Source organism: Ciconia boyciana, chromosome 4 (genome assembly GCF_034638445.1).
Source record: "Ciconia boyciana chromosome 4, ASM3463844v1, whole genome shotgun sequence".
Classification (NCBI taxonomy): Eukaryota; Metazoa; Chordata; class Aves; order Ciconiiformes; family Ciconiidae; genus Ciconia; species Ciconia boyciana.
Genome location: NC_132937.1, coordinates 72,656,917 through 72,677,021, shown reverse-complemented (window position 1 = coordinate 72,677,021; position 20,105 = coordinate 72,656,917). Strand labels below are relative to the sequence as shown.

The 20,105-nt window shown below is 45.0% G+C and overlaps 1 protein-coding gene across 1 annotated transcript in view; it reads right to left on the bottom strand.

Moving 5' to 3' along the window:
* Positions 1 to 20,105, bottom strand: part of TRABD2A (TraB domain containing 2A) — an 81,036-nt gene that overhangs the window by 16,637 nt on the left and 44,294 nt on the right. Inside the window, exons 3-4 of the mRNA XM_072860008.1 lie at positions 10,578 to 10,724; positions 8,214 to 8,388 (exon numbers count right to left, since the gene is read on the bottom strand). Coding sequence (XP_072716109.1) covers positions 8,214 to 8,388; positions 10,578 to 10,724 — 322 coding nt within the window. The remainder of the gene's footprint in view (positions 1 to 8,213; positions 8,389 to 10,577; positions 10,725 to 20,105) is intronic.

Sequence of the window (20,105 nt, the reverse complement as noted above, 5' to 3'; positions counted from 1 at the left end):
TGAAGTTACAATTTGCATGAGCCAAAATGAAGGCATTTTTCTTGTGAAAGACAACAAGACACTCTTATCTACCAGGTTCTGTCAAAAACTAGGTCTCTTAAATGTATGACCTGAGTACTTTTTGGTCCTGGGGATTCCCATTTTTACCTTTGGGCAAAGTCAAACTTCCTGATAACTACATAAATTGAAGCTAGAAAAAACTTTTCCACTGATTATAAGGCCAAATTTATATCAAAGTTAACATAAGGAGAAAGTTTACAACCATATATCGTTTACTTTGTAAAAACTGAATTAAAAGAAACAGCTTCTGTTCAGGCAGCCTAAGCCACTGGGGCTCCATCTGCCCTGGCATTTACTGAGAGTTTTCCACTGTTGAAGCCCTAGGCTCATTAGGCAAGGAGACCCTCACACAGGTGAGTGGCTATGCTAGCTGCCAGCATTACACTACCAGAAGGGAAGGAAATATCAGTGCTATGTCTGAGCTGCAGTACTCACAGCCACCTCTGCCGCTGGACCTGCTCGCATTCCACACCACTGCTTCCTTTCCAGAAAAAAGGTATTAAGGACTTGAAATCCCACTAGCTTAAAACATACATTACAAGATGAAAGTTTTTCTACTGTAGCTGCCCAATAAAGGTAGCAACGGGTAAACCCCAGCACAGATAAGAAGCTGATGGTCACCAGACTGTGAGTACCTAAAGCAGAAACAGCACAGTTGTTTGACCTGGCTGATTTTGACAGTTGCACTAATACATTGGAACAGAGGCTTCTGCCTCTAATGCAGAAATGCAAAGCTTTCCTCATTTCATGTGTCACAGATGTCAGGAGGAGTGCCCTTCACGTGAACCCTGGGGCTTTGGATGTGGGTCCTGCCTCCACACAACATTATCTATCCCCTTTGGGGGTTGTTGTTCTAATAAACCCTGTCATTAGCATTCTGCAGACTCAAAGAGGCTACTAAGGAAAACAGTCTCAAAGCTGCTGGGTTGTATCTGGCATTCTCAGATTACAGAGGTACAGGCACACCTTCAGGGACTCAGCCTTTCCTCCCACCCAAGGAGGCTAAAATGATGCCGCATTCCAGAGACAGAAGAAGCAAGCAGGCAATCAGCAAGCCCTTTGTGCCTAGGGAGAAGTGAGGTGGCCCCACAAGACTAATTTAATCTGTTTTATCATTATGTTATCTTTCTGCCCCCCCCCTTTGTCCTCTTCCAGGATCTGCCAAGATTCAGCTTCTTGTGGATTTTTCAGGAACTTCCTCATTATGTATTTCAAATCCTTTATATGAGGCATAGATAAATTTACACTCCCTGTGCACACCCACATCTCCAGTCCCAAATGTGCACTGATGGCAGGTTCAAAGTTTCCATGCTGGGTTCTGAATTCCTGCTGAATTTCAAGGGCAAATTATATCCCATTTACCTGGGCAACTTTCACATTCCCGTGGCAGGTTGTTGTTTGGTTTTGTTTTACAGGTATAAACACCTGCACAAGATGAACAGAGACATCCTGGGCTTAGCACTGTTAATTATTTTTACAAACATTGGTGACAGGTCCTTTCTCCAATCTTTTCTTTTCCAGAGACAATAAATCTTGTTCTTGCATAATTTTCCATCCAAAAATGCCAGATGGAACAGCAAATTTCAAGAAGTAACAGCAAACAGCTCTACATGGAAACACCACCTAGCACACCATTCAGGACAGAGACTCAGCACAATTCCAGTTTCCCCTGGAAATCTGGTGTTTGGTTTTGTTTCTTTTTTTTTTGCTTTTTATGACATAAGGGGCAAGGGAAAAGGCACCAGACATGCCTGTGGATCCAATGCACTTGGCACCTGAGGCTGACACATAACTGACCAGTCCCCACATCCCAAGGACTGCCTCAAAACCAAGAGAAGTTGGAGAAAGCCATTTGGTGGTCTATGGCAGGCTCTGGAGTAACCATAGGTGGTACCATGTTCTCTCTTTTCCTTGTCCAGGTGGCTAACATGACAGGTTACACACTTATCTTCAGCTCAGGGTCAATTATGCTTCTGCAATGATGTCCAAATCCTTCTTCTGCATGTTGTTGGATCACACGTCAACCATCCAAAAGTTAATTTTAGTTTAGTGAGTATCAGTTGACTCAGCTGCTGGGAGGAAGACAACTAAGATCTGGAGCTCTTAGCTGAATTGCTAATTCAGATATTGGTTCATCAGTCTGCTCATAACAATTCTTCTTTCTGGGAGGTCTTGCAGGGGGTGGGGCTAAAGACTGAGAAAAAAACAGCCAGTCCCTAGAGGTTTGAGTCCATACAGTCTGAGTAAAGCTGAATAAACACATTCATTATTTCCTTTAGTAATTAGAAGGAAATGGTAGCCGAAGAAGTTTTCACCATCATCCTTCTTTTCTTAGTGTTAATGGTGGCTTGCCAACATCCACTATACTTTAAAGCCTCAGAATGATGCTTTCTTCAGGAGCAGCAAAGAAAAAAGAGCTCTGAGAGAAAAAGGAATTTTCCAGTGTTTACAAGATTAAGAGGACCAACTTCTGAAGTTGTCACATCAGCCAGCGTCTCTCAGTGAAGTCAGTCATTTCATCCACAGGGATATAAGGCATCTTAGATCCCTCCATGCTTCTTATTCATGAGCTGGCAATTCTGGAGTTTCTCAGCTGTTCAAAGAGGCAGGAGAGACTGGAGGGAATTTAAACTTGGCTCCTAGAAACTCTGGCTTCGCCTGAGGCCTTGCCTGTCATAATAAAGTCAGGATCTCATGCCACTAAGTATGCTTCTTCCTGCGTAAAAAAAGCAGCCCTCTTTTTTTTTTCCCCCCTCTCTTATTCTTTAGCCCCCCCCCTTCAACAGAAACCATAAGTACGCTAAAGCAAACAAGCCATGCTCACCCTGGGACAAAAGTGACCATGCAGAAGGAAAGGCCATCTAGAGTTGAATCTAGTGAGAAACATCAAGGGAAACAAGGAATGCTTCTGCTGATACCTCAGCAGTAAAATGTAGACTAGATAAATATCAGCCCAGTGCTGAAGGGGGCAGGAGACCTGGTGACAAATAATATGGAAAAGGCCAAGGTATGCAGTGCCACTGTCACCTTCTTTACTGGTAAAACCAGACTTCAGGAATCTCAGGTTCCTATGACTAGAGGGAAAGTCCAGGGCAAAGAAGGTTCACCCTGGGTGGAGAAGGATCAGGTTAAGGAACATTCAAACAGACCGGACATGTACAAGTTCTGATAGGATACACCCACAGGAACCGTGGGAGCTCGCCACTCTCCATCATCTTTAAAAGGTCGTGGCAATTGGGGAAGGTCCCTGAGGACTGGAAGAAAGAAAGAATTGCTCCTATCTTCAAGAAGGGCAAGAAGAAGGATCTAGGAAACTATGAACTGGTCAGCCACACCTCTATTCTTGGGGAAGGTGATGGAGCAAATTATCCTGCAAACCATTTCCAAATGTGTTAGGGATAAGCAGATGACGGGGACTGGTCAGAATGGATTTATGATGAGTGAATCTTGGCTCATGAAGTTCAGCAAACCCAGTCCTGCACCTAGTCAGGAATAGCTTCAGGCACCAGGATAGGCTGGGCACCAACTGCCTGAAGAACACATTGGCAGAAAAGGATATGGTGTCCTGGTGGACATCAAGTTGGCCTTGAGCCAGCAACATGCCCTTGTGGCAAAGAAGGCCAATGGCCTCCTGGGCTGCATTAGGAGGAATGTTTCCAGCAGATTGAGGGAGGTGATCCTTCCCTGTTCCTCAGCCCTGCTGACATACATCTAGGTCCAGTGTCTAGCTCTGGGCTCCCCAGTTTAAGAGACATGGGCATACTGGCAAGAGTCCAGCAAAGGGCCACAAAGATGATGAACAATTAGAGCATTTGTCATATGAGGAGAGGCTGAGAGAGCTGGGACTGTTCAGCCTGGAGAAGAGGAGGCTCAGGGCAGTATAATCAATGTATAAATACCTGATAGGAGGTTGTAAAATGGAGCAGAACTTTTCTCAGTGGTGCCCCATGAAAGTACAAGAGGCAACAAATGCAAACTGATATACAGGAAATCCCACTCAAACATAAGAAAAAGCTTCTTTACTGTGAGAGTGGTTAAACGCTAGAATAGGTTGCCCAGAGAGGTTCTGGAGTCTCCATCCTTGCAGATACTCAAAACCTGATCAGACTCTGTCCTAGGCAAACTGGTCTATATGATGCTGCTCTGAGCAGGGGCGTGGACCAGATGACCTCCAGAGGTGCCTGTCAGCCTCAACTATCCTGTGATTCTGCCAAGGTTTAGCCAGTAGACAAGCATCCTTGTAAGACTTGTACAAGTGGTAAAACTCTCCACAGCACAGTAGGACAATGCAGCCCTCTCTACATCAATGTGCACCTCTTGGACAAACCAGAAACCTACAGTGTTATCTAGCTGGCTGTCTATGGAATCACATGTGCCATCACTTACTTTGGCTTAGCATTCAGATCCTGAACGCTCCACTTACAGTTCAGAGAAATTAAAAATGCATATAGAAGGAAGATTTCTTGGGAAAGATTATACCTGGCTTTGCTTCACACGTTGTTCCACTGGCAACAGGAAGTAAGTCTGGCTTGTAACTCTAGTGCCACCATACAAAAAGGCCACAATTAAGATAAAATCCTTACTGAACCTAGAGGAATGCTGCTGGCATTACCATCTCTCTCTTCCCACACTTTCCTCTAATTCCCTCAAACATACTTATTTTGGCTTGAAACTTTCCATGTTTGCACTTTGTCCAGAAGCAAAGCTTTTTGAATAGTTTGAGCAAAACTTGTTATTTTTTTCCTCTCCACTTCTGTGCAAGCTTAAATTACTTCCAAACAAAAATAGTTCCAGAAATGAGCTCTGACTGTGAAACATTTTCAACAGAATATAGGGGGAGTTTGTCTGATCTGTTAAAATGTAGTAAAAACATAAAATATGCTGGATCTAATGATCAAATGTATTACATTCCAAATTATCACATGTCATTCCATGTAAGAAATCAACATCTATAGACGTGCAGCTGTATTAAGACCTGGAAAGAGATATGAGATTTTTTTTGCACAATGTATTACACATCTCTGAACCACATCAATCCACTTGGAACATAAAATAAATCAATCTTTTCTGATTTTCACCCATTTAAAATAAAAATACAAAGAGTAGTTTAAATAACAAGAGGGGGTATTTGTAATACCACAGTCACCCACAGACCATGACCTTGTTTGGATATAATTGATGATAAAAGTGTTTTTTTCAGTGGTGTTTGATTAATGGAAAAAATTGAACTTTCCTTACAAAATGCCTAGCTCTTTTATAAATAAAAAGCACTGGGTGAAAAAGAAACAACTAAAAGTCTTCTCCCCCTTCTAAGCTGGAGACCCTTTGATATCCTACTACCATTTTAACACAACCTCGTCCTGCAGTTTATCAGCCACTGCTGGGAAATACTTTTTTCACTGGTGGCCAGGAGAGGGAAAACCACAATGCAGTGATGATTTAGTCCCATTCGCATAGCCTTCCTTTTTCTCCTCTTCTTCTACCTTTTGCTGCAGCTCATTCTAACCTGCTTTGTGCAAGCTCTTTCCTGGAACCCTTTTCCAGTAATTAACAACAGTACAATACTCAAGCAATTCTCAAAACTGAACACAAGACATTTGTTCATCTTCACTGCTTGCTGGCATAAAAATAAATCTTCCACATACTTATCTATCACATACAGCAATCTGGATAAACAAAAGGCTAAATTAGCTTGCTGGAAAACAATAAAAGCCTGCACTCATATTTGTAACGTGCACTCAGAAAACCTCAGAACTGTGTAGAAATTGATCTGCTTTCTGCATTATATCCTGTGATGTTACTTATCTCATTTAGTCAATTAATACGAAACAAATAAAAAAAAAAAAAGAAACCCCCATGCAGTCAAACAAGGGGATAATAAGGAATTGTTCTGCTAAAAGTGGGAGGCTGGCATTGTCCTTTGAGCAGAGCTATTTGGAGGAGCAGATGAGAACAGAGGCCGAACTGGTATCAAAGCCAGACTGTAATTAGAGACAATGTCAAAGTTGATCTAGAGCCCCCAGAGAAGACAGGGAACCTGTCTCGATTAAAAAGTATGATGGAAAAGCATAAGAAGAGCACTCCTGGTGCTTGGAGATCAAGCCATGTGCACATAAGCCACACATCAAGGGTGTTTGTGTAGGCCCAAGGCTCCAGGCAGCACTGCAGTATAGCAGTGCTGAGTGAATCCTAACTCTGCTCTACTCAAAGAGGCAATCAGGGGACAAAGAAGGAGCAACTGGGAAAAGAAAAATAACAGGAAGGAGGAAAGCGAGAATCTAGAAAGCCTGGGAAGGGTTTTAGGACTGTCATGAAGGTTGAGGACAAGAGAGATTGGGAAGGACAGTAATCTGTACTGCTCCTGCAGTGCTTCTGGGCTCCGGGGCAGAGCTGTGCACAGTAATGACAATGAAGACAGTCTGGGGCAGAAAAGTGGGAAGAGAAGGAAATTGATGGGAGGGGAGACAAATGACACAAAGGCATCTTAAAGACATGTGATTGTCCAATGCAGCTGCTGGGATGCAGGGTGTGTGTGCAAGGAGGGCAAGAGGCACTCTTCTCTCAAAGGATCCTGCTCCTGGGACAGCGCAGACTCAGAGTGACACTTGCATACACATCCATCCATCTGCATGGGCTGCTCATAGCTCAGTTGTGCCCAGTTACTGGAGCCCCAATATCTGTGACTAGCTCCTGACAGAAGACTAGCTACCTGCAACTGACACAACTGGCACTCAGGGCTGACATATGGGCTGGTCAGGAACATCAGTCCAGCAGGGACAAGTGTGATCAGAACACATCAGCAGTGGAGTACAGCAAAGCCCTGGTCTTGGCTTACAGACATGACCAAAATCTACATAACCTGCGTGTACTTCACTGTCCCTCGTAACACGGAGTTGCACAGAGCAGTGACACTGCAGGAAGATAGCGCATTACAATCTTCACGCATGCCTGAACAGACATTATCAGCCACCTTTCATTACCTCCCTGCCCTCACACACAGGATCCTTGTTATGATAAGTTTGTAACCACAACTCCCTGCTGAAAGTGATGAGATTCTCACAGACTTTGAATACCAGTGCTTTTAGAGTGTTTAAGTAAATACTTTCCTTGCTTTGTCTAGATCTTCCATCCTCACTAAAGCAGTAGCCACTGAGACGAAAGACATCACATGGATCCTGACATCAGTTGCAGTTCTCTCCCTTTCCCAAGGCCCATATGGTTCATGTTGGAGAGGATGCGATACTTCTCTGGGAATTAGCACCTGTCTTTTCAAAAACTGATCCTCACTTATTCTCTTCCCTGGAGCTAGAGCAAAGGATGGGAGTCATGGCAAACCAATCCTGTTTACACCCTCCACCCAGCCCTAGTCTGAAGTGTGGGTGTTAACCTCACTGAGTTGGACGCGCTGCTGGATGGGCCTATGGATTCCTGCTGGCTGCTAAGAGGCAGAAAATGAAATAGGTTTTCCCCATCTGAGCCAAATGCTCTGCTCCAAAACAGTGGCAGACAAAACTTGTAGTTGTGGAAGTGCAGTGAAAGAGGTAAGGAGCCGCAGCAGGAGGAGAAAGGTGAGAGTGTGCCTTGCCTTCTCCCCTTGCATTTATTGAGCCCCTTAGATTCACACAATTTGGCATGTTATTCTTTTGGATGTGTTCTTGAAAGGTTTATTCAAGCACTGGTGCAACCTCTGACTTGCTACCTTTCATCTCAGCTCCCTGTTTCTCCTACTCATCTGCCTTGGTTGGCCAGAGCATAAACACTTATGTCCAAGAGCTGTTCCTTTTGTGTATGCACTGTAGTTGGTTCAGTATCTTTGGCTATGCATATAACAAGTAAGTCTGTAACTAATAAATATTGCAATCAATGCACACACTGTGACCTCCTTGCGTACTGAAGAAAAACACTCTCCTACACTGAAAAAGTTTTCCTACTAGAGTACAACTTTGCCTACTAGGCCAAACGTTGCCTACTAGGCCAAACTAGGCAACTTTGCCTACAACTTTGCCAACTTTGCCTACTAGGGCAAAGCTATGTTCTGTGTCCACCATGGTAAAGGTACTGACCCTTCTTTAAACTGAGGCAAGTATTTGTAAAAAGCTTCTAACAGCTGCGGGAAGAATGTGTTCAGGTTGAAGGGCACCTCAATCACATACCAGCTCCAAATGCAAAGAAGAAACTCTTGTCTGGGTACTCTTCCAGCAGGTCCTTCACCCGCCTGCCCATTCGCTCATTTCGCTTGTAGATGAGCTCCTGACGGAAGTAGCTGTCTATCTCTTGGGCAGTAATGCGTTCATGGGCTGGAAGCGTAGCATTAATGAAATTTGGGACCTAAGGCAGGAAAAAAAAAAAAATGCCTTCATGAAAGGGGCATTTATTTCACAGGCAGCCATCATGCACAGGCACTTTGCTCCATCACTGAATGTGGCAATTGCCTTGTCCCACAAGGCACATCCAGTAGGACAAAACCCAAAGAAAGCTAAAAAATGATTCAGCAAACTTCTAGTAATGCATAGTGCTCCATTTCTCTCAACATATCATTTCATAAGCCAGCCAGCTGCATCTTTTTTGATTCAAAGTCAACAAATACTCTCAGTTTGCCACACTGTAGATCCCAAATCGTGATTGCTTGGCTGAAGAAAGTAAATATTTGCCTCTGGCTATCTTTAGCTACATACCTCTTCCTTAAATTGCCATAGGTATGACATAACTATAATGATAATTAAACTCTTCTAAGAGAGTTTGACTGGTATCAGACCCCTCAGGCCATCAAAGAATAACTATGCAATTTGAACTAGTTAACAAAAACATCCCCAAACTTTCCAAAAGAAGGAAGGCCAGATTTTGTCAGGAAAGAAAGTATTACCACCTCTAGTTCCCATGTCCTCAAGGTATCTTTTAAAATAGTGGCTTCCTCCCCTGGGGCCCCCAGGATAGCTGTGGCTGCACACTACCCTGACCTCTTGATAGTGGAGAGAAATGTGGCTCTGGAGTTGCAGACATCCTGGCTTCTGACAAGTCGCTTTGGGCATTGCAGCTACAGGAATGGTTAAAAAAAGGGCCTGCAAGCAGTGGTTTCTGGGAAGCAGAGCCACTAAGCCAGGTGCTTTCCCTTGCAAGCCTGCAGCTCTGGAGCCACTCAGAGAGTACTAACACATGTTTCCAAAGGTTTCTTAGCCCACAGTGGGTCATCTACTGGGCAAGCATGGGGTCAAATACAATTTACAGAGAAGTTCTACTTAAAAACATAAGCTGATAAGTGTTGCAGGCTATTACTACTCAGCTCTGCTGTGAGGGAGAGTGCCCTGCGGTGGAGCCCCTCATGTAAGAAAAGGGCACTTGCTCCCCCAGAGACATGCATGTCTGGGTGAGAGCTGTTCTCTCCAAGGACCTCAAGGCAACACCAGCTGTCTGCAGTCTGTAACACCTCAGCAGAAGAGCAATGCAGTATCTGTATGCTCTTACAGTGCTGGCCTCCTTTGAGAAGCCCTTTGAAATCTATGAAGTGCACTGTGTAAGAGCTAAGCAGTGTTAGCGACCAGGTTGCCTGCACCTGTAGGCTGAAGGGTGTGCAGGACAGGAAGGTAACAACATGCACGGAAAGCTCAGTGCCGGAGAAGCAAGGGTTAGTATGACAGTATCTCCAGTTCTGCAGTACTGCACCATATATATCAAAAAGCCATAGGAAAATAGTCATCCAGCAGGGAAAGCCCAGGTACCAACACCCACTTGTTCAGCACTGTGAGGCTAGAGCCTACGTTTTCATTGATGTGCATGAATTGCCAGGCAGTACCTCGCGGACAAGAATAGAGAGGCCTGATATCTCAGCCTGAGGTTAGCTAATCTAACAGCCCAAACAGGCCAAATTGGTCCCTGCTGGGCATTTTCTTGTGGTTTAAAGATCAGAGCATTGCATTCCACTGTGCTGCTTAGGAAACCGTCTCCATAAACCAAGTCTGTGAGGCCTCAGAAGGTTTTCTTTTCCTTAACATTCAGTCTAAATCTATCTTTTCTTTGTTTCACTCCATTTCTCTTCTTTGGACCTTGCCCATAGTACACAATCATACTGAAAGGGGACATTAAAAAGCTTGCAACTTGCCCAGCCTTACACAAGCGTCCAAGTCACGAGTGCATTTCTCTGTCGCTATTTGCACAAAAGAGCCTGCTGCTGCTCTCTGTTGGTGCTAAGTTCGCTGGTACCTAAGCTAGCATAATTCCACAGGATCCTTAAGAAAATAAAGGATTAACTCATAGAGCTTTGACGCTAAAGCAAACATGGCACTCGCCCAAAAGGGAAAGCCAGGTGTCCCTTCGCTGCTTGCATGCAGCAAGACAGCGGTGAGGTGGTGCAGACTCCTGGGACAGGAGGCGCAGGAAAATGGACGCTCCAGGGAGCCAGCGATGTGCCCTTGGCCCTTGCATACAAAGGACCTGTCTGAGAAGAGACGAGCATGAGTGAGACAGGGGTTAGTGCTACGGGGACGTGTGCGTAGTACAAGGGCTGTGGCGGCAAGACTCACTTGAGAAGTGTCATGGTTGAAGATGATGGAGCTGAGGTCCCCACAGTTGTAATGCTTGATAAGGTCTTCTGTCGTATAGGGGATCTGGAAACTGCCTGCTCGGAGGCTCTCCTGCTGCAAGAGAGTCTGATTCAAAGCAAAGACCACCTGAGGGAGGGGGAGAGGGAGGAAAAGACAGAGTTCCTGGTGAGTTCTCGTCTCGCCCGGTGAGAAGGTCACAGATATAAAGCCGCCCACCGAGGGCTCTCCGTAGCTGCTCCCGCTCCAAAGCATGCCAGTCCACGCGTCGCCAACCTGTACCTCCTCCAGGTCTGCAGATACTCACACCTCAGGTCCCACTGGCCTGCTCATAGGGAACTGACTCACCACACGTAACTCCAGGAGGCTTTGCCCATGACAAGATTAACACAGAAGATACAAAGGGGCAGACTGAAATAGGGGCAGTCTTGCTCCCCTAGACAACAGTTTGCCTGATCGCCACAGAGCCATCACCACAGAGTGGCAGCCACCCTCCCCTCAGGTGAAGTCTGAGGACAGCAGCCCCACAGCAGCCCAGCACGCTCCCCTGGCTGACTGCCTCTGCAGGCATGGGGGCTGCCGCTGCCTGTGCTCCCTCCTCCTCCTTGGCGTTCACCTGGGAACACAAACACTCCCATTCCCTTCACCTCAAGCTGAACCAGCATGGCTGCCAGAGCTCCCACCCCCAGGGAGCCTTTCCCTTGGCCAGAAAGGGAGGAGATCAGCAGAGGTCTCCTCCAGGTGTTGCTGCTTCCCCACCTCCAGCACAGCATCGCTCTCCCAGGGCAGTGGCCTCAGGGCCTGACCCAGAGAGAGCTGCCACTGCAGCTGCCTCCTGCCTGCGGCAATGCACACCCCATGAGGATCACCACCATTTAAAGGGCACAAGAGAACAGTTTGGAGCAACACTTCACAGGGGCCTCTGGAGCCAGACAGACAATGCAGCACCTCTGCACCTCTCCCCAGCTGCTCCAGCCACTGCAGCAGGCAGCCACCGAGCCCCAGAAAGGCAGCGAGCCACGGAAGGGCTTGGGGCAGAGCTCCCCAGGCTGAGCATGGGATGCCACTGGGAACATGGGTGGGGCGCAGAGCTTGTTACTCGCCCGTGCAGACAGCAGCTCTCCAAAAGCATGCAGCAAGTATAACACCGCCATCTCTCCTGAACACAGCGCTTACTCAAGCTACCGCTGGTTTGCACACCAAGCCTAGAGAACTGTAACAAGCCTTCCTACTACCTTCTGGCTTATTTTTTTTATTTGTCAAGGAAGTAAACTGAGAGATATTGCTGAGGTCTTGAAACACATTTCAAAAGTTACTCTTGGGAGAGTTATTTTCCAAGCTCTGGTGACCCTCTGCAGCCTGATGAGGGCTCTGTGTAATTAAATCCTTCTGGATATTTGTCTTGAACACCATCAAAAGCACTCTGGAACCAGAGGTATTCACCAACACCATGAAACCCATACATGAGTAAGCATACTCTTAACGTACTGAGATTATGTGAACCAAATCTTGGGATTACAGCACAGGGCAGATGTGGGAATGAACAAGTGCAGTTTTTCCTCCCCCAGTACAACAACCTGTCTCCTACAGAAAGGTGCGGGTCGCACCACACTTGAAATCACACTGTCCCCACTACAACTAGAGCTGCCCGTCTGGATCCAAACCACTGTGTATTTAACCAAATATGAAAACACATAACTTAGTATTAGTTCTGGAAGGGTGTTCATTAATAGCACCATTGACTCCCATCTCATGTTTTTAAAAAGGGCAAGAATTCACTTTGTTGGTACAAACTGCACCTGATTGAAAGAATACCTGCAGGTAGACACTCAGGAAAGTTACATCAAACTAAACAGTAGCCGTCTTGCAAAGGACCTCTGTTTAATTGGGAAGTAAATTAAAGAAAAACAAATTGAAACTACTTTATGTCTGAACAAAAGTTTGCATGCAGGCTGGGGTTTACTGCACTCCGAAGCCATCATTTTCCATTTGTTTGGCCTCAATTCCCACACAGAGAAGCCCTAATGGATGTTAATGACCAGACAAGATTCACTGAGAGGCAAGCCAAATCCATGCTGAAAATGTGGGGTATCTATAGCCAGGACTACTAGGTCATGCCAGGAAAATCTTGTATGTACAATCAGTCCAGCCAAAAGCACTTCCATGGGAATGGCTTATTTTGTAAGTTATTTGACTACCATAGCAGCATCTGCTTGGACAATTTACCATTAAAGCAATACGTCCCTTTCTAGACTCCACAGGCTCTGAAACAATGACCAGATAGTTCCTGTCCACAGAGCAGGAATAAGACCTGTGATGGTCTCCTGAGCTGGTCAGGTAGCTCTGCTCAATGTAGAGTAAGCACATCAAAGAGGTTTTGCAATCTTTACTGTTTGATTTTCATCCGAACACAAGCCAGCAGAGGGTAACCGGCTTCTGTGGAGAAAACATCAGCCTGCTGGGTGAGGAGTGAGAACAAAGCAAACCTTCCTCTCTCTGCTGTACTCCCACAGCCTGCACTCCTGCTGTTGCTTGCTCTGCGTGCTACCCTCTGCTCCACACACATCTCATCCCTCCTCCATTGCAGTGTGCCACGTGAAACAGATTCAGTCTCTCCTCCAAACAGACCTGGCCTGACCATAGCAGCCAGGTTGAGCCACACAGGCATCTTCCTTCCTTGTGCCTACCCACTGGCCATAAGAAACTAGCACACAGTGAACTGCAAACAGCTAAATAAATCTGTCTCAAGAGCATAGTTTAAAACCACAATGACTACCTGCAGTTATGGAGGATTACTGCACACATTTACACAGGAGTAGAGGCAACTCACCCCCCCTCCCCTCATATTTCTACACTTACTGCTGGCATGACACAAAGCTGTCCTGGTGAGGCAGCTGTGGCAGCTCTCTGGTCTTTGCTAAGAGTACATCTTTCTGGTGCAGAGGTGGGAGAGTTGATACTGGACACGTGAAGAAATCTCAGGATGGCAGCAGCTGAAGGCCTTGCCTGCCCCACTGGGGAAGCACAAAAGACATTTCACAGTGAGGTGGTTCATGTTTCACCTCAAAGAACAAACAGTGTCCAAGCTCACTACCCAAGACTCCTACAGCCCATCCCAACCACAACTTCTTGGGGATGGAGCAGCCAGCAGGCTGCCGTGGACCCCACAGCCCAGTCAGTGGGTTTGCATGGCACTGCATGGGCTGTTTTTCTCTGTCACAGAGGACTACAGAGGGCTGTTTCCTGCCAGGTCAGACATCTTCCCCAACTTGGACCTAGACCTGCATCCTGTCACTGTGCAGAGCATCCAAGAGAGAAGTCACACAAGAACCACCTGAAGCCCACCCAGAGAGGGGACTTTCACCTTGGCATTGTGAGGGACAGAGGTGGTCTCAGCTCCTTTGATGACAGCAGCAGCCCAAGTCCCTCTGCACCATTCTCAACCACAGCCCAAGCAGTGGAAGTAAGAAAAGTCAAGATACAATAAATGGGCAGAAATCAAACCAGCATCAATGTCCTTGACAATTAGCCCTCCTTAATGAGTTACTTTAACTCATGTCATCAGGCTTTGCACAGCTGGAAGGCAGGGGATGCTATTGCCAAAAATACTCTCATTAGCTGGTCTAAACAGAATGGTGGCATCTGCTGGAAGGGGATCATGCCACACCTACTGAACAACTACACAGGATTATGATTTGGCGTCAGTGTGTGTGTAGAGCCTCTCAAAGGCATGTGATAGCTTCTCTCCATTTCTGTATCACTCGTACCTTCTTGGGGGAAGTATAACTCCCCAGCAGAAAGAAAAGGGGTGTGGAGTTAAAGAGGCAGGAGCTGTTTGCAGTACCAGCTGTTGCTTAAAATTGTGCCCTGGTGAAAAGGTTATCTTCAGTAAACAGTAATGGATAAACACTGTCAGGATTTCAAGAAAAGGAAGATTCCTGAACCTACTGTTCTTAAAGGATTTAATTTTCTGAGGTAGGTCTTGCTCAGAGGTTGATAAGAGTTATCTGTCATTATTTCTCAAAGAAAACATTAGACTAGATGTAAAGTGATACTTAAGGAAGACCACAGCTGTCAAACTCTGCGGACTGGATCCCAGCCTTGTTTACCAGATGTGAAAGTCGACAGAGGATGAGAAGCAGGGACCAGATCAGCAGTTGATCTGCAACTGCTATATTTGCTTGGCACAAATACTGCTTGCCTTCCTAGCTCCCCATTCAATCCTGCAGTCCTTTAATTTCTAGTAAGTCCAAGAAGTTAAGAGGACAACAGAAAAGAAGGAAAGGTTGCAGAAAAATTTTCAATTTTGCTTAGAAATCAAACCCAAGAATTTGTGCTGAGCTGAGCTCCTCCAACAAGTGGTACAGAAAGCATCCATCTGTCTTACAGGTATCTCTTGCATTGCACTGTGTTTTACTAATTCCAAAATCTTTCCTGTGCTGGAATCCACAGAAATCACTCCACGTTCCTCCTCCTTGCAGAACTATTCTTCCTTACTTCACACCTCCCCCCCCAGCAACTCTACCCTACTCTGCTCCATTAAGTGTATTCATACTAGCATCAAAGCATCTCCTGAAAAGATGTATTCGGAGAACAAAAGTAACAAGTTTATTAGAAAGGGATTTTTTTCCTCCCACCTCCCATTTCCACTGTGATCTCTCTGTCTTCCCCCGACCCTCTCCCTTTTTGTACTGTGGAAAAAATCGATTAAGCTCTCTGGTATACATATTGCTGCAAGCCTCATTCTCCTCCTGGAGATTTCTTCAGCTGTCAGGACACACTTGTCCCCTTTGCTAGCATTGTTGGAGTGGCCTGCTAGGCTAAGGGGGTGGGGAAAAGGGGGTTAGAGCCCAGCAGATGCCTTTTTTGTCAAAGACAAAAGACCCCCTGCCATCCTCTCCACTTTTCAGCACTTTCATCCACACTGGATCAAAGTGCTATTCTGCATATGAAAGGAACCTGGCATTATGCGCCTCAAATTAGCCTATCGCCATCCCGCTAGCCTCCAAGTCTTCCCAACAAAAGCGCTCACATCTGTTCCATCATTTGCCTCATCTTCTGGGTTTTTTTCGCTCTCAGTTCTTGAGGGCCATTCAGCCCCTTGAATTATAGTCTGGGGGAGCATCTTCCTTGCTCTGGGATCGCTCAGCCGGACAATTTGCTTTTAATTGTCTTAAGGAATCATAGGATGCTTTTGGGTCCTTCCCAGCGACTAACTGCATCCATTACAGCTTCCATTCAGCCTCTTCAGCCAATTCTTTCACCTTTCCTCCTCCTTCTCAAAAGCGTGTTTCTCTCCATGCTCTTCACCTGGAGGAGACCATTGCTTCACTGGGCCAGCAAACACTACTGCCCCAAATCAAAGCGAGCCTGATATCAAAGGCATCATGACTATGAAAGTCAATAATCCTCCTTTGTCATGGTAATGGTCCAGCAGGCCAAATGCTGAGAAGAAAGCGGGATTCCTCGCTCCAGTATGACGCAGCTCCTTAGATGTCTGGTGCTCATGCCCCAGCTGCCTTCGAGGCAGAAATTTGGGACTGGCCTTCTCAGAGCCTGGAAACCTGAACCCACCTGCCACAAGGAGCCCTGCAAACACCAGCCTGCACACACAGGCAGGAGAAGTCTGATTTTGGCAGGGGCTGAGGATACCAATAGGAGATTTAACCCACCATCTGCAGCCTCCGGAGGAGCCTAAGTCACTTTCAGGGCTGTTGCACCAGATGAGATGCTCCCTGTGGCCCCTGCAACAAGCTTCTGTAAACAAGAGAGAAGCAACTTCCCAAACCTGGACCACTTTTGTGAGAAAGCTTGGATTCAGGTGACGAGAAAAGACAGGGTATCCAAGGGACTCACCCAGAAGACAAGAGACAAATAGTACAACAAGTCACTGAAACAAAAGGAAATGGAAACTATTCTAGGTTACCTATGAGCTACAAATTTCCCATGGGCTTGGTTTTATTCTCTTGTTCTCAAAAGCCAGCATGAGAAGCAGAGGGAGCACCTCTTCTCTAGCATGATCATCCAAGGCACTTAGATGACACTCAAACCACAGATGCTGGCAGAGGTAATGGCAGTGAAGAATTTGATCTTTGGTCTGCTGACAACAAACTCACCCTGGCACAGCTGGTGCCATATTCTTGCAGCGTGTCTTTCCACAACCGAACAAAAAGATGCTCTGAAGGTTTTGGGTGTTATCCGAGATTTATATGGGAATACACAGGCCAACCCTTCTCCAACTAGGAACTATAAAAACAAGGGACTCCCAGTAATTTATCAGGCACTTCTGAAGCAGTGAATGAATTTATCATCCTCCTCTTGATGCAGGAGGATGGTAGATAAAGCTGAAACAGAGGAACACTGCTTACAGCACTGCTGGAAGAAGTGCAACTCATTTACTTGTAACAGAGTGCATTCATACATAACCTTTTGTCTGAGTAATTTACACTGATTTACAAGCTTTTATGTTTCCACTGACAGCAGGAGAAATAAATACCCTGCTATGTGCTGAATGTGGAATAAGACCAGCAGTGGAACAGATTGTTCCATTTCACAGGTCAACTTGCAGTTCACAGCAGGACACCTCCACGACCTTGCTGGGACTTGCTCCCATTTTTCTATAGGGCTAATAGTGTGGCTATGAACCTGCTGCTGCACCTCATCCCTGAGAGCTCTCCATCTAAGTGCTCACTGGGGTTCCTCCTCATGCTGCAGAAATACCTCAAGCTTTCATGAAGTTCATCCTTGTGCAGAAAATCTTTGCTCTGTGCTGGAAATGAACTGGTGATGGATGTTTGCATGTTACTGGAGAAGGATTAAGCTTTTTTTTTAATTTCATCTTTGTTAAGGATTTTGTAAACGACAGCAAAGTTTGTTTTTAAAACCTTCACAAATCAAACCTTCATCAGATACATTTTTACCTCATCAAACAGAACTAGGAACTAGCCCTTTGTATAATTTTCAGCTTTCTACAGTCCTGAACCATAGTTCAAAGCAAAAAAAATGGACTTTCAACACATTACACTTAGAACTCCTGCCTGTCTCTTACTCAGCATTTCTTCAGTTAGCAATGTCCAACTTATTTTGGATTAGCATTGCTACGTAGCTCCTAAACTCAGGTCAAGATCAGACTTGGGAACAATTAACCAAATGAAAAAGAATTACTAGCAATCCAGATCTTCTTAGGGTATGTCCACTTTCTAATTTACAGGACTCTCTAACCAGTATGCTAGTAGTAAGGGTTTCTTTCTTTTGCACAATTATTTATTTTACAAGACACTTAACACAGACATCTCAAAATTGTATTAAAAGAATAACAGAGTTGCAAAGTGAATAATCTGAAACTAGGGTTCCTGGGGCTGAGAGTGGCCATACTTTTAAAATTCAACACCTGCAATTAATGTTTTGTTTTTTAAAAATAACCTTCTACTAAAATAGGAGTTGCTTTAGTCCACCTCTTCTTCACTCTTTTCCACTGGATACTCTTAAATTTAGTGGAAGCAAAACTAAAATACTGAGGTTAACAAAGCAAACTGTTTTTTTAATTTTTAAAACAACTCTACAGGAAAATTTCCTTTCTAGGAAACAATTTGGCTTTCCAAACTGTAGAAATGATGTAAAAAATGTAGAAATGATGAAGACATCACTGTGTCTGCCACTGTAAGGAGTAAGCTAGTAATGCAACCAAAGCCCAACCTATCTCCACAGCTTCAAGTACAACATTTAGCCGTACTTTTTATCTTCCTAAAAAGCAATCAATGAAACTAAACGAACTTGGTATTGATGACCTGGGATTTGGCCTCCAGTTTTCTTTCACTGAACCACAGATGCTCTTTGGAGTGCTGCTAGATGAAAGAAAAAGTCTTACAGGTCCCGTCCTGTTTGCATCGATTATTTTTTCACTTGTCCTCTCTAGCACAGGCCATGCATAGCTTAGGACTAAACCTGACAGTGGTTTGGAAGATTGCTAGAAGTAGCGTGTCTTAGAAACGCAGAATACTGAAGTTTGAAACAACTCTCACCAGTTCTTGTGCACCTTTTTTGGTGGAATGGAATAATTCAGAAAATAAACTTTTAATTGGCTTGAGTGCTTCCCCCTCTTTCTGTAAAACTGATGTACATCACTTGCATAATTTATGTAAGCATGACCAAATCAAGACTATAAAGTTAATAGAGTAAGCAATCTAGCCTTGCAATGTGATGAACAAGCTCAGACAGTTATCGTATGCTTTCTGGTAACTGTGCAAGGAGATACTTCAGATTTTCTTGAAGTTCTGCCAGCTGGGAAAGCATGTTCCATATAAAACACTCAGCATTGATAAAACATTTTTCCACTCAGCAGAACAGTTAGGCCAGGACTCTGGCTGCTGTTCTAAACAGAACAACTTTGAACCAGTGTGTATGTCAAAAGCAACTCAGAGCATCTTTAAGAGAAGCTTCTGGCTTCCAAATGGAGCACAGCAGAGCAAGATGACCTTTTCAAGGTACAGGGGTGAAAGGGAGAGTTTATATTAGTGGTAGACTTGCCAAGAAAAACCTCAAAGAAGAACTGCTGAAATGGTCCCTAGCTGGTTTCACACAGATCAGAGGCTGGAAGTTCTCAGTGCAAAAGCTGTCCAAGAGAAATAGCTGACAGAATTTTCACATAGTGAAACACAGGCCTAAAGCTGTGCTCTTCATAGTAACTGTGACCTTGCCACATAGAAAATTGACTGTATCCCAAGATAGGGTGGGAATTTACAAGACACCAGCTGTGCTATGCAAATCCCCTGAGAGGATGTTCTTGGAATGAGTAAGCTGGCTCCACTGCCAGGCAGCACCTCTCCTCACCTCTTTGACTGTCCACATTAGGACATGACCAGTGGTCCCACTTTAGCCGACACACCAAGCTGCCTTTGTGGCAAAATCTAAAATACTCTGATTTTCAGACCCATGAAAACCCACCTGCTGCCAATGCAATCAGGGAACTGCTGGGTGTTTGGCACTTCTGAAAGATAGGCTGTATATTGTTAAAAAGTATGTGGATTTGTGGGGTTTTTTTTGTTTTGGGTTGGTTGTTGTTTTTTTTGGGGGGGCGGGGTGGTTTGGGGGTTTTTTTTGTCTTTTAGTTTTGTTCTTGAAAGGGATTGCTGCATGCCAAAAAGTACCCCTCAGGAATTTTAAGCAACTGTCTAAGTTCAACTGATTTGCAAGAAATCTCACAGATCAGGTAGGTAAGTTATTGCTCTCAAAGTATGGAATATTTTAACCCGTGGATTCTGTGCCAGTTTCAGTGCATCCAAAGCAAGAAAGGATACTTATTTCCCCTGCTAACCCCAAGACTTATCTGCTGTACAAGAGGCTTTATTATTTTCCTTACCCTGCTGACTACATTTTAAAAAAAGATGTTAAATCACCAAAAAGTAACTGCAGTCCATCAAAATACGAAGTCAGAAGGATGTTAGCTCAAATTGGATCACAGTAGTTTTGTAATAGGCATCTACCAATACTGTCACTTGGAATGGATCAGAA